This window comes from Procambarus clarkii, chromosome 15, assembly GCF_040958095.1.
Source record: "Procambarus clarkii isolate CNS0578487 chromosome 15, FALCON_Pclarkii_2.0, whole genome shotgun sequence".
In the NCBI taxonomy this organism is placed as follows: Eukaryota; Metazoa; Arthropoda; class Malacostraca; order Decapoda; family Cambaridae; genus Procambarus; species Procambarus clarkii.
Window position 1 is genome coordinate 3675631 of NC_091164.1, and position 15694 is coordinate 3691324.

Consider the following 15694-nt stretch of genomic DNA (forward strand, 5'->3'; position numbering starts at 1 on the left):
ATAAGAGACCGCACCTGTAATTGGTTACCATTATCTATGCAGCGTCACTGAAATGTGCGGCTCCTATTGGTTGAAGTAGGGGAAAAAAAATTAATGGTGGGTGGCTTGTGGTCTGCCATCCTTTGTTTAGACGAGTGGTGATTGGCTGACGAAGCCATGATGTCACTATCCGTTCACCAGTAGGGAGGAGGCTCCACCGAGGCATCAGGTAGACTTTCAGAGCAGAGCATTGCGTGATTCACCAGGAAGGAAAACGGTTGTCACTGTTGTGGTGGTGTCCCGTGGATTATATAACTGCCGCATTAACTCCTATGTGCATACCGCAGAATTAACAAAATAACCAAATGGGACCTAGTTGTTAAAGCCCTTCCCACTGTGCTGTGTTGACTGCAGACAACAACTTGGGAATGAATGAGCTTTGAAAAAAAACAATACGTGCTGGGACGTATATCTGAAAGGCTCAAGGAATAAACTTTGAGGAAGGAGGGTGTGTGCAAGGAGCCATGGCCGGCGTGATGAAGATAATAAACAACTTCAAGACCAACCACATGCACGGAGGAAAGAGATCCCACGCCGCCACCATCACAGTCGCTCCTGCCAAGGACCCCACGAGGGAGGACCCCGAGGGTGCCCTCCCCACCGACCTCATGCACCGACGCAGGGTGTCCATCTCCAAGAGTGGACGATACAGGGAGAATCACAAGAAGAGGAGTGCCTTACTGGACGACGCCAGGAGCCCCGTCGACACCCCCAGCCCTGCCGAGAGTGACAAACATGGTGTTGTCTTCAGAGACAAGGTGGGGCTCCGTTATCCTCTCCTTCACTACTATATAGCACAGGATAGGAGATATAGGATAGCAGACCTATTTAGGAGACCTATATAGGTCTTCCTGTACTGTGCAGGTTCTTCCTGTACTGTGTAGGTTCTTCCTGTACCCTGCAGGTCTTCCTGTACTGTGTAGGTTCTACCTGTACCCTGCATGTCTTCCTGTACCCTGCAGGTCTTGCTGTACCCTGCAGGTCTTGCTGTACCCTGCAGGTCTTGCTGTACCCTGCAGGTCTTGCTGTACCCTGCAGGTCTTGCTGTACCCTGCAGGTCTTGCTGTACCCTGCAGGTCTTGCTGTACCCTGCAGTTCTTGCTGTACCCTCCAGGACTTCCTGTACCCTCCAGGTCTTCCTGTACCCTCCAGGTCTTCCTGTACCCTCCAGGTCTTCCTGTACCCTCCAGGTCTTCCTGTACCCTCCAGGTCTTCCTGTACCCTACAGGTCTCCCTGTACCCTCCAGGTCTTCCTGTACCCTCCAGGTCTTCCTGTACCCTCCAGGTCTTCCTGTACCCTCCAGGTCTTCCTGTACCCTCCAGGTCTTACTGTACCCTCCAGGTCTTCCTGTACCCTACAGGTCTTCCTGTACCCTGCAGTTTTCAAACAAATTAATTTAAGTTTTGAAGGTTTCAGAGCAGGTAAAAGTAATTAGCCTATTAGTGATTTATATTACGCATGTGTGAAGTTGCTTCATGAAAGGGTTACCAGCGTGAGGTAGCCGGGGTGTCTCCAGCGTGAGGTGGCCGGGGTGTCTCCAGCGTGAGGTGGCCGGGGTGTCTCCAGCGAAGGGCTGTCTGTATACGAGTGAGGTTGGTTAAGGACAAGCAGGAGCTGCCTCGACTAAAATACCTGCTGCCGCTTCCTGTATTCTTGTGTCAAATTCTAAGTCTTGCGGCGGTGAAAACTGTCTTAAGAAATGTACGAAGTCTCAAGTGTTCGGTTTAGTTATCTCGATACATTTATAATTTGACAATATTCAAATGTTAAAAAACTTCTCCCTTACATATCTGAACAGGTAAAGATAACTACTGTTAAATTTAAATGCCTGTTAATATATTAATAACCTTGTGCTTCCCTCAGGATGGGGGGGGGGGGGAGGCGTTATCAGTGTCGTTGTTGGTAAGGGTTAATTATTATTTTGGTAGACATTGTTGTTCCACTCCTCGTGTTAACAATGATATAATTATCGCCATTATCATGTGATAACGATCATTATAAAGTGGGTGGCAGGTGGTGGAGTGCCTTCCCCACCCCGGTCCACCACACCCTGGTCCACCACACCCCGGTCCACCACACCCCGGTCCACCACACCCCGGTCCACCACACCCCGGTCCACCACACCCCGGTCCACCCAACCCTGGTCCACCACACCCCGGTCCACCCAACCCTGGTCCACCACACCCCGGTCCACCACACCCCGGTCCACCACACCCCGGCCCACCACACCCCGGCCCACCACATCCCGGCCCACCACATCCCGGCCCACCACACCCCGGTCCACCACACCCCCAGGAACACTGGGAGGCCGCCACACCACCCCAGGAACACTGGGAGGCCGCCACACCACCCCCAGGAACACTGGGAGGCCGCCACACCACCCCAGGAACACTGGGAGGCCGCCACACCACCCCCAGGAACACTGGGAGGCCGCCACACCACCCCAGGAACACTGGGAGGCCGCCACACCACCCCCAGGAACACTGGGAGGCCGCCACACCACCCCAGGAACACTGGGAGGCCGCCACACCACCCCAGGAACACTGGGAGGCCGCCACACCACCCCAGGAACACTGGGAGGCCGCCACACCACCCCCAGGAACACTGGGAGGCCGCCACACCACCCCAGGAACACTGGGAGGCCGCCACACCACCCCAGGAACACTGGGAGGCCGCCACACCACCCCCAGGAACACTGGGAGGCCGCCACACCACCCCAGGAACACTGGGAGGCCGCCACACCACCCCAGGAACACTGGGAGGCCGCCACACCACCCCCAGGAACACTGGGAGGCCGCCACACCACCCCAGGAACACTGGGAGGCCGCCACACCACCCCCAGGAACACTGGGAGGCCGCCACACCACCCCCAGGAACACTGGGAGGCCGCCACACCACCCCCAGGAACACTGGGAGGCCGCCACACCACCCCCAGGAACACTGGGAGGCCGCCACACCACCCCAGGAACACTGGGAGGCCGCCACACCACCCCCAGGAACACTGGGAGGCCGCCACACCACCCCCAGGAACACTGGGGGGCCGCAACATCACCCCCAGGAACACTGGGGGGCCGCAACATCACCCCCAGGAACAGCAGGTCGGTGTTGCCACACACATGTCAGATTTGCTCAGAATGTCGTAACAGAGCTCCGAGCTGAAATTTGCTTCAGTGTTATTTAGCGTTAAAATGAAAAAAGGAGAGCATTACAAACTAGCTACGGTTATTGCAAAACATTGAACGGGTCTACGAGTGTGTATATATGTCAGCCTGTAAGTTAGACTGCGCGTAGGCCAGTGCCAGAACCTCATTTTTTTTCATTCTCATTTAAAATAAACCATTGTTGTACAGTGACCTGAATTTAATTCATTTACCCGAGGGCCACCATCTCTTTAGTGACCTCGACGGGGACAGGAAACTAACGGCTTGTCAAAAGTTCCCACTATTCCCATTTTCCTGGTGATTTTATCCAGCTGGATTTTGAACTGGAGTAAAGTTATCAGCATTTACGACTTCGGCGGGTAGGCGGTTCCATAAATTTATAACTATGGGTGAAAAGGCATCTGTTTTCTGTCCTATATTGCGGCGTGTTGAGCTAGAAGCTGTTGCTCCTTGTGTTGCATTTGACCGTGTAAAGAAGTTGTGTGGATTAATATTACAGTCCGTATCACACACAGAGATCACACTAACGTGATGCATCAAATGAACAAATCCACAAGGGCCGTGACGAGGATTCGAACCTGCGTCCGGGAGCATCCCAGACACTGCCTTAATCTACCTTTTAACCCTGTCGTAGCTCAGTCGATTAAGGCAGTGTCTGAGATGCTCCCGGACGCAGGTTCGAATCCTCGTCACGGCCCTTGTGGATTTGTACAGTCCGTATTTTAAAGGTTTCAATGCGATCATCGCTGGTATGTATAGTGTGAAGTGTCGTTGTTTTCGGTATATTATTGTCGTCAGGCTGCTCAGGGGCAACCCAAGGTGGCAACCAACTCCCTCCTTAAGAGCTCATGCCTTTACTAACTCTTCAGTTGCATGATGCGTTCGGAGGCCAACACGGGATGGGATTCACAGGAGAGACGGATTTCATCATTTATTATATTATTGCTAGATAGGGTACCCGGCAATGCCCGGGGTCTCACTCCTCCTTTCTTGTATCCATTACCTTCAGCAACCAACTGGATAGTTATCCTGATATTTGTGATGGTCTGAAAGCATATTACGGTTCCAGTAATAATCTACTTATAAAGTGGCAAGTGAACCTTTGTCCTGAGATTATCATCAAGTTATCAATATATTGTATTATAAATCGTTGGTTTAAAATATAAAAAGTACGTTAAAAACGTTTTCTTTGAAACGGTCTAAAGAATTGGGTTTTCTGTAAACGAAATTCAAGGATACACTTATAGTTTTCGAATTCCACATTTCACATTTTGGCCAATATTACACAGTATTAACATACCCAAACGTTATGAAACCTAACCTAACCAAACCTTAACCTGAAGTAACCTTATAATAGCACTAATTACGTAGTCGTTGTAAATCCATTACCGTGAGCGGACTTCCTCCGCAAGGGCTGGTTGTGTACGGACGTATAGTAAACAATATCGGCTGAGAGCTTGTTGTTGTTGTTGTTATAGATTCAGCTACTCGGAACAAGTTCCAAGTAACACGGGCTATGGTGAGCCCGTAGTGGACTTACCTGCCACAGGAGTGGTGCCGGCTGAAGAGCGAAGGCCCAGTTATTTATACGAGGTCCAGTGGACTGGTATAGTGAACCAGGGAGCTGCTACAGGCTGCTTCCTGGGGGTGTGTAACAAAAAGGAGGCCTGGTTGAGAACCGGGCCGCGGGGACGCTAAGCCCCGAAATCATTTCAAGATATCTCATCTCAAGATAACCATGAATGTAAATAGTTTAGGAAAGGGTGCGCTTTATGATATCATCTATCTGGCTTAAAGCATCGCGTTTTGTTTCAAGTTCATGGGTGGATCTTAAATCATCTTGGGTGGAAAGGGTGGGATGGTAATTTGGAAATAATGTATAAAACTGATATGTTTAACTGTTAATGAGCATTTTATGTAATTTTTTTTCAGACGGAGAAGAACAGGGAAAACGAAAAGAACAAAGAGAACGAGCAGAAACAGCTGAATTCGTCCCGTCGAGAGAGCGCCATCAGTGTCATCGACGGACATGCTGTTGCAGATGAAATCGAATCCCTTGCTAGAACTATAGAAAATGGAACGAAGGCGGACTTGGCCCTAACTTAGATATTCATTTGTTATTGTGGAAGTGAATTGTGATATCTAATTATTAGATTTAGTATCTGACCAGTGATAGCCCCTCCATATCACGTTATAAGATATGATATTTATATAACTTAAAGTGCAGTAAAATCATATGCCTTAATTCACTCATAAGCAACCTGCAAAAGACCAATCAACCTGTCCTCTTACAAAGAACGTTTTTAATTCATAATAATTGTGCTGGGGTGCAGGCCAGAGTGTATTTACACACATTAGGCTTATATTGTGGTCCCATTAACCCCTTCCCCCCCAGATCGAATTACAGACCATCCCAGGATGCAGTCCAATAACAAGCTGACTAACTTCCCTACAAACACACAACGAAACTGTCCCTATTTTTCCACTTGTTACAACTTGTAATAAAGTTGTTACATCTTCTTAAAACGTTTTTATGACGTATTAGAACGTTACATGTTATATTGGTTGTTACATCTTGTTAGGTGTTTAAAACTTGTTCGAATATTGTAGCAACGTTGTATGTTTGACAGGCTGTCACCTACTTGCTGCTACGGGGCATTAGGTGATCGGAAATACACTCAATCATTTCCATACCTCCCGGGACTCGAACCTGACATTCTCGATTGAATTCCGGGACCTTTTGGGGAAAAAAAATCCGGATCAACATCCTCCAATTTGTTCAGTACCGTATTTTTTAAAGTTTCGATGAAATCCGCCCTAGTAGTAGGGTAAAGTGCGACTAGAACCATGCGCACCACCTGAGCAGAGGGGGCCTAATTGGCTCACCTGCTCAGGTAGTGCAAGCGGTTCTAGTCGCACTTTACCCTACTACCTCTGCTCAGGTGGTGCGCATGGTTCTAGTCGCACTTTACCCTACTTCTCTGGATTACAGTGTTGTCAGCCCCGTGGCCCTGAGCCGTTCATGTTATGGGAGTTGACTTAGTTCTGGAATAATTTTTGTTGCCCTGTGTTGAACTTTCTTCAACTCCAGTAATAGGTGATGGTGAGCATTGTATGTTCATGTAGACTGTCCAGAGTTGTTGTTGTTTTAGATTTAGCTACTTAGAACGAAGTGTCCAGGTACCACGGGCTATGGTGAGCCCGTAATCTGTCCAGAGGAACCTTATTCCAATATATATCTTGAGTGAGCATGAACGTCATTATCATTAAGTTTAGGGACACAGCGCCCCTGTATTTTAATTCCGATCACGACAGAGCCAGTCTAATTATTGTAACCAGTTGTGTGTGTATCCACCAGCTGTAGAGCATCTCGTTATCAGAGTCCTCGCTTCATTTGTTATCACATGCGATAAAGAGCTGTTAACCGGACAGGTGTGTGTGTCTACCCGAGGTAACAGTAACACCTTCACACGTTTGGTCTCTTTACACAACTATATTGCGCATCTTATCGTTTGTTAAACACGATAAAACCTCTACAAATATATAGTAACTATATTCGTCCGATATTAATTTTAAAAACTCCGATAACATTGGATAACAGAATGCTTTAATAAAATAACATTTTTAAGGCGTTCACATATAAAATTCTCTCTTTACAGATGTTAAAATTAATGGGTTTTGTTTTACACAGTGTTCCTCCCGAGCTACGAGAGAGCACCCGTGTGTGTGTGTGTGTGTGTGGGGAGGGGGGGGGGGATATTCCTGAGACCCTGCCCTGGCACTTGAATACTGTGTTAATACATTGATGAATAGCCACCTAGGAGGTGGCACGGGCATGAATAGCCCGTAAATTGTTAATAATGTTACCCGTTATATACATGTACCACCCGCACTCTCCTCCCACCCACCTCTCACTCCACTCCCACCTCCCTCACTTGACCCACCATTCCATCCATCCTCACTCACCCCTTCAAGTTCAAGTATGTTTATTGAGACAAGAAAAAAATTAATCTCAAAGGGATAGTGTAGCTTAGGCTATTTCTACCCCGTTCTACTTCAAGTCCCTGAAGGGGAACACAAATTCAGCGAGTACAAATACACAAATCACAGTACAAGAATCCCATTTAACATTGCAGGTTAATATAGTAAGCACAGCATATAAGTGTTAGACTCTTGGGGTCCACCTTTCTTCCCTCAACCCACCCTTAAATACCACCAACATGTTTTGACTTGTACAACCAGGCAACCAACTTACATGAATCTTTCACATGGCGTAATTAACGTTTTTTTTTCCTCAAATTTATATATATTGTGGGTTCATGCATAGTTTAGTCTGTGTAAGGTTAAGTAAGGTGAGTGTTGGTTACGGCCAGTTAGGAGAGGTTGTCAGTACAACCTAAAGTGAAGGAAGCATGTTTCGAGTCATAGCTTTGAACATTGTCACGTGGCCTATAGGTCGAAATACTGTACTTGACTTATGCATTGTCAACCGAACGCCCCTGTTTGTATGATGGGCTGGTACATGCAGTGCGTGGGTGAAGCATTCAGAAAGATGCTATTTGAACACAGGAGGATAGTATAGCACAAAGACAAATGAAAGGAAGGCGGGCGTATCCACAGCAGAGCAAAAACATTAAGTATTGATCAGCAGTTCCGAAACAATGAAACTCACTTTGTCTCGATTAACCGTTTCGAAACCATCATGATCCAGTTCAGTCTCCCATTTTGTTCACTTTCTCAGACCAAAGATCAATTTTCTGGGGTTATGCAGCCCGTCCTCATAAACAAAGGCCAAACGTGAATCCATGCACCCGCCAAACCCCGTTTATGAACGAAAAAAGGTTTACACGATTCAACCAATGACGTTCGAACATTTCTCGAACAGTGCTTCGTTGACTTTTGTTCGAATCGCAACTCTGTAAATGCTTCACCCACGTACCATAAATACAAATTATCGCCAACAGATCCTAAACACCTGATCTATGCATAACTATACAAAAAATGTAAACATATAATAATATTAATTTAAAGGTGAAAACTATTTTGAATGCACAATTCGGTAAAATTGATTAATATACGTCCTCGGGGTCGTTTGTCACTTTAACAAGCCTAGTATGAGGACAGGTTGTGTGAGGAGCCTGTAGTTGGCTTCAGTCACTGCTTGCACTTTAACAATGAAAGAATTTTCTTGACGGCTTATAAAACTTATAGATTCGCTATATAAGTTTTGGAAGACGCATCTCAAGTCTTGATATATATTAATATAAGCTTGACTATGTACGTGTGAATTTAAATAATAGATTGTTTTGAATATATTTATTTTACCCTTTGCCGCTAAGCTACTTGACGTGGCCAGGTTTACTGTAGTGAATCTAAGAGAGTAATGAGCCTCGACACCATCTCTATCACTGGCTACCAATTATAGTCTGGGATGCCAATATACAACCCATCCTCCTGTTTAGATGGTACTTTTCGTAACTATGCACACCATCGTACATATGTTGACGTAAAAGCTAATTAGATAGTAGAATTTGGTACTGTTCACTTCAGTCCGAAAAAAAATTAAGCTAAAAAAAATATTCCTAGGCCTATATGGATATTCCTAGGAATATTGATCAAGTACTATCACCTATAGCATATATGTAGTATATTAGGCCTCAGATAGCGTGCATTAGGTTAGGTTAGTTCAAGTTTTCTTTGCTACATAAATACAACACGGGTTGTATTTTTAATACTTTTCCGGGTTGTCCAAATTTAGTATTACCAATTTCTACTATGTAATTGCCTTTTACGTCAATATATATGTACGATGGTCCTCATCGTTACTATAAGTACTACCTAAGCAGGATTGTTGTTGCTTTAGATTTAGCTACTCAGAACAACATTTATTAATGTGGACTTACAGCCGGGCTCCTGTGCCAGGTAACTGTCACACCCCTAATCAGGAGGATGGGCCGCAATATATACAGAATGTGCTGCAGCTGTGAAAGGAAAGCACAGCACCGCTCCTGTGCCAGGTAAGTCCACTACGGGCTCACCATAGCCCGTGCTACTTGGAACATGTTCCGAGTAGCTGAATCTATAACGACAACAAGCTGTGAAAGTCTGGCTCTCCATCCCGCCCCGCCGCTTCCAGTGTGGCTGCATTACCAGGATGACACAGAGGGAGGAGTCTTGTCAGTCTGTCCTCTCGAGTTGTCACAACAATATGTACCAAATTTCCCGAAACTAACCTTACCGAGGGCCCACGTGAATAGAAAACGTGAGTTTTGCGAGCCGCTGTGATTTGTAGTACATCATGTTTTGCCCGTTGGGGATTGTGACACCAGTATGCGATGTATTGTTAGGTTTAGATTTATATTTACATCAATATGCGATGTACTATTTAGGCGATACTATTAGAGAGGACAGGTGACCACAACACACTAATAGGTAACTAGCACACGAGGAGAAACTAATGTAAAAGATAATGGATAATGTTCGCCCTCTCCCTCCTCCGACCAGTCACCTACCCAACAGCAATCACCATCTCAAACTCCCTCCTGGATGACCAAGAGACGATGAGCAGGGCATCTGAAGGCTTCAGTGATATAGAGGTATGTTAAAGAGTCCTTGGACCTCTAGTTGAAATCGAAGGACAAGCAGGATAAAATTAAAACTACTGTACGGCTGCCGTGTTGCCGGCGTCACCAAAGTGGGACTCAAATTCAGTGTGGATATAATAATGTTTTAAACTAACTGACCTAGCGTGAGTTGAAGCAGGTGTACGAGTGCTTATACCTGGCTCAGCTCACTATAGACCTTCACTCACATGTACTGCGGATAGACATCATCTAAACTTACAATGCAGCTGGTGTATGTTAAATAAAGCCATTCCAGCACTCTTAAGACTGCTGTTGCTATCGGTTCATACACAATTGTTCATGAGAAGTAAAACAACAACAAATTACCCGCTCTCTCTCTGTTAAGGACTAATTAAGGACGATACAGTTAACTGACCAAGCTAAACAACCTCCCTACTTAGCTGGATATTTTGCAAGAGTAGACCAGAACGGACGTCTTCTTTTGGCTCGATGTACCCTGGGGTAGAGTAACACCCATCACTGCTCCAGTGGAACTGTCTTAGTGGGTGTAGAGGATCAGTCTTATTGGTATAGGTGATTTAGATGGTCGGTGTGGCAAGAATATTGGACAAAATTAGTGTGGGTTTAACCTACCTCCACGCCGTCAGCTGGCTCCACCTCGTTTCTTGTTTTCAATCCCAGCTGGAGACCGCATGGGCTCCTCCAGGGGCTACCAGTAATTCATTTCTCTAGCGTAATTACAGTATTTACTGCTAGTAGCTATTCACTTTTACTATATTTATTTATTTAATATATTTAAGATTATCATAAGAGTAGGGAGTTACGATAGTTGATGGTATATTATTTAATTTGAAGAGATTGACAATTGCTAAACTTCTCGTTTAATATGCTTTGTGACCATTATCAAGATCCACATGTATTATGCATTATTCAGCATTAATTTGCCTATATACAGGCTATTTATTGTGTCTATAGGTTAACCATAATTATTACCCCAGCTGTCTCGACGAGCCTAAAGTTAGTTTACATCTGAACAGCCTTTCTGCGCGTGCGCAGTATTGAGAGGCAAATCTAGTTTTAAACTAATACTTCATAAATTCCAGTATTAAGGACATATGTTGGATTAGTATCAAGTTAATATTTCAAGTCTAGTATTAAATATTAAAATTCAAGTATCGCTAATTACGATACACATTTAAATAGTACCTTATGAATTTATCCCATATAATTTTAGCTATTTGTGGGAATTTCCCAGATTCAGCACAGACATTGTATGAAAAAATATTGTAGATCCGAAAATTGGGAAACCTCCGATTACTTTAACTACGGGAAGGTGACTCGAGCAAGAATTACATTGAGTTAAATGGTGCTAGTGTGGTCTCTATAAATAAAAATGTATATAAATTAAAAAAAAAAGTTACATTTCTTATAAGAATGATGTTAACAAATGACAAGGATGATGTGCTCTGTGACAATGTTGTTCCTGTATGCGTGTAGTTCAGACCATGGAAATATAGGAAAATCCAGCCCATCCTCGACTCGAGTCCATTACATCCAGCGATCGACCCCACAGACGCATTCATAAATTTTAACATGTTCATTCAAAACGGGAATTTCCCAAATATAAATTAATATTATAATATTAGCATATTGTGCATATATATAGGCTTAGGTTAGGTTTTTAGGCTCTATTGGAGATTATTTGTATTTGTAGTACAAATACCCGTCCCATCCCAAATCCTTATCCTGACCCCTTCCAAGTGCTATATAGTCGTAATGGCTTGGCGCATGCCACTGGTAGTTCCCTTGCAACAGAACCACCAACCACTTTGGCTGGACCGTCTCGCTTCATGCAGGTCGACGTTCAATCCCCGACCGTCCAAGTGGTTGACCACCATTCCTCCCCCCCCCCCCGTCCTACCTCAAATCCTTATCCTGACCTTCCCAGTGCTATATAGTCGTAATGGCTTGGCGCTTTCCCCTTGATAATTCCCTCCCCTCCAACAGAACCTAAACACCTAACTATACATAGAACTTTAATGTATAATAATAATAATAATTTATCTTTGAGAACAAATCAATTTTTAATACACGGTACGTTAAAATTGACGAATGCGTCTGAGGAGGACGGCCCAGACAGTTACCTAAACGGGAATTACCTAGGACAACCCAGACGACTAAAAAGCAGCTTTAAACAGCCTAGTGAGAGGACGGGTTGTTTGTTGGCATCACAAATGTAAATGCTTCACTCATGTACTACAAAATAAAAATAATCGCCAAAAAAAAAAAAAACCTAAACACCTTACCAATGTCTAAATATCCTAATATATAATATTGATTTATATGAGAAAATACCAATTTTGAATGAACAGCATATGAATGCCTCTTTTGGGGTCGACCGTTGGAAGGAATAAACAGACTGAAGACAGGTTGAGTGGCCAACTGTCAAAAGCCTTGTCAACCAACATTTTTGTTGAGAGCTGCATGTATTAGGTCATGCATATTTATAAGAGCATCGTTGGTGCTTTTATTGGGCCTGAAGCCAAATTCATTTGTGCTTATTTAAAAAGGATAGAAGGGTAAAAGGATAAAAAGGTCCGTCAAGGACGGACCAGAGACAGGCGGACAGGGTCCGGAACAGGTGGCGGCAATGGAGAAGGCGGTCAAGGGAAGCAGGTTGAGAGGGGGGCAGAAACACAGGAGCGCATCTCAAGGGCAGCAACCGAGAGAGAATCGAGGACTAAAGGAACCGCTATAGTTGGGACAGGGAGCCCAACTACCGAAATGGGAGGGGATGCAGTGATAAAGTCGGAGGTGGAGGGTGGGGAAGAAAGCATACCTTCTTATCTGCCGGGGAGGAGGAAGAAGAGCCAGGCTTACGTTTCTGACTTAGAGAGATAGGTGTGTCAGCAACAACGTACTGAGCGACAGTCTCTAGTGTCCCAACAAAAGGAGAACGGGAGCGAATAACATGAATATTGCTGGGAGGATGATAGAAAACAGCCTGGACAGAGAGGCGGCGTGGAGGGCCAAGAGACGGGGAAGGGCTGGACAGAAGAATCGGGGAGAGATGGGACAGAAGACATAGGAAACATGGCAGACTGGGAAGGAAGACGGGAAACACCAGATGGATAACCAGGAGGAAGACCCCTTGGTTCGGAACGTAAAGGAACAGGGGGAGGAGGCGGTGGCCGTGTCCGGGTCTAAGGCCTGGAAACAATTGAGAGACTGTGAAAGGAGGGAAGGGCGAGGATAGGTGGAATGCAGCACACGAGCATATACGCTAGCGAAAGAGATGAGACGGTGGACTTGGCGCCTCCCCTCAGGAAAAGACGAGCGATCGCGGTGCTTCAAATTGAGGATGGCTTCCTCAAATTTGTGACGGGAGACATCTCCCGTCACGCAGGGTGCAGTTGCACCTCCACAGATCTCCAGTATCAGCTCTTGATACTGGAAATGGCTCAAAAGGGCTACCACTTACGGGCTATTCATGCCCGTGCCACCTTTTGGGTGGCTTAATCTTCATCAATCAATCATCTCAAATTTGTAGCGTATACACGCGCGGGAGAAGGTAGAATGGTCGTCACCGATATTTAAGGCAGTGAGCCTGGGAGGAGCACTTCGTCTTGATCCAGAGTGATTCAGTCCCCCCCCCCCCCCCAACATTGGGCATAGACACCGCAATTGTGCATTTGAGGGCACCATGCCCAAATTTCCAGCACGTATTGCAAAGTCTAGGAGAGGGAATGTACTCCTAAATGGAGCATCTGGCACCAGCAAGAATTATAGAAGGCGGATGGGTCCTGCTATCAAAAGTGATCTTCACAACTCGACGACCATGAGGGGGTCGAGTGAACGTATCAGCCTGGAGGACAAAATGGCGTTGGGCTTCAAGGATATGTTTAATATCCTCGTGGCAGTCTTTCAGGTCCCTAACACCAGTAGCAACATGGTGCGGGAGGATAACAGTGCCAATACTGGCATTTAACCGGGCATTTTTGGAGACCCTAACAGGGGTCTCCCCAATGGTGGACAATGCCGCTAAGTGGGTAGCTGCATCCTGAGCAGCAGCAGCAACGATACGTGTACCAAAACGGTGAGGTTAAAAGTAACAAGAGGCATCTACCAAATCAACGAGGTGTTTATAGAGGAAGAAATCGTCAGGAAGCGTAGAATCCAGGTGGTTGAGATCAAAGTATTTAGTCCATGTAGCAGGCCCAAACAAGGAGTGGAACGCATTAGCACGGGAAGGAATCGCGCGAGAGCATCTGGGGGGGGGGGGGGGGGGGTACAGAGGGATTGGAGCTCGACTCTACCACAGAGGAGGTAGTAGTTAGGAAGGTCAAAGGATTAGCTTGGTCTGGGCCCAATGTAGCGGGGGCTACAGAGCCCGGTCTTTCATCACAGTCTGACTTGGGGGCCTGGTTGCCCACACCACGAGCCTGAATAAGCAAGCGATGTCGGTTCAGTTTTTATATCATCAATTCTAAAAGTCTGGGGCCTGGAGCCATGGGATACCACCTACCAGGGCAGCCGAGCGTAGGCTAGTGCAGGAAGGGGTGCGTCGTCCAAAGTGGTGCTCCCCCTTTTTAACAGGAGAGTCCTACTGCTTCGTCCATTCTCCCACACTGGTGCAAAGACCCCATTTTCCTTTTCGCCCCAGCCTACACACTCAACTATCCACTTAGGGCAGCTCCTCATGGGCAACCCCTCCAGTGGGTGTTCTGGTGACTCACAAGGCCCCTACGTTTGTGCTCGTATGCACGAACAACTCCCAAAGACGGGCCGGAAAGGGGGTAAAGGCATCCCTCAAGGATCCCAGGGAGGTGTGAGCGAGAGCCCCCGCACCACGACAAGATAACACTATGGAGGCGAAATATGCACCACAAGACAAGTTTGCTTATTAAGTTTGGTGCATCTGTTTCACACGTGTCATACCCTTGAAGACAGCCAAAATATGGAGCAACACTTGACAAATGAAATTTAATGTGAAGAAATGCCACGTTATGGAATGTGGAGGTGAGAATAGTCCACACAACCTACATAGGAAAAAAAAGCTTTAAAGAATTGAAATGTATCGATGGTGAAATATTAAAGAAATTATTCATGACCCTTTTGAGACCAAAACTGGAATATGCAATGGTTATATAATGCCCTAATCTCAAGATGCACATCATTAAACTAGAAAAGGTGTAGAGACATGCAACTAAATGGCATCCAGAACTGAAAAACTAGAGCTATGAGGAAAGGTTAGAAGTAGTAAGTATACCAAAGTTAGAAGTAATTTTCAAAAGAAGGCACCAAGCCGGGAGACCATGAAGCACCATCAAAGTTGCAGGATATTCAAAAGGCACTGAATGTCACTAAGGATGCCACCATAGTTAGAAGATAGAAGAAAATAAGGTGATATGATCACTACATAAAAAATAGTAAGAATCTACAAAAATTGACTAGGAATAATTTTTGAAAATTGCAATGTCAAGAACAAGAGGACATAGGTTCAAACTAAAGAAACAAAGCTGCCAAAAAACATTTAAAAGTTCACTTTTGTAAATAGTGGAAAACACTATGAACAAGTGAGGTGGTGGAGGCCAAAACCATCTGTAGTTTCAAAGCAAGTGTTATATGAGAGTCCTGGGAAGCTGGGACACCACAAGTGTAGCTCTCATCCTGTAACTACATTTAGGTAATTACACTTAATTACTCCGCACAGGAATGGAAATTTGCTGATAAATAAACAAAACAAATTCTCTACACTTTATTATAAGAAAAAGTTTGCCAGATGTGCAGAATTACACATCCTAAAATATATAATTTTGACTATACACTACCAAGCATTTCTGAAAAGAAAAATATTAAGAGCACTGCATATATTAAAACCCGAGCATAAGGATAATGAAAATAAAGTA

General features: G+C 45.3%; 1 protein-coding gene across 1 annotated transcript; it reads left to right on the forward strand.

Moving 5' to 3' along the window:
- Positions 1 to 215: 215 nt before the first annotated feature.
- Positions 216 to 8507, forward strand: LOC123759048 (uncharacterized). Its single transcript, XM_045743805.2, has 2 exons — positions 216 to 797; positions 5134 to 8507. The coding sequence occupies exons 1-2, from the start codon at positions 504 to 506 to the stop codon at positions 5305 to 5307; spliced, it is 468 nt and encodes a 155-aa protein (XP_045599761.1). The 5' UTR covers positions 216 to 503; the 3' UTR covers positions 5308 to 8507.
- The last annotated feature ends 7187 nt before the right edge of the window (positions 8508 to 15694 follow it).

Coding starts and splice junctions, on each gene's coding strand:
- LOC123759048 (XM_045743805.2), top strand. CDS start 504: ATGGCCGGCGTGATGAAGATAATAAACAACTTCAAGACCAACCACATG. Junction 798..5,133: donor GTGTTGTCTTCAGAGACAAG/GTGGGGCTCCGT, acceptor ATTTTTTTTCAG/ACGGAGAAGAACAGGGAAAA.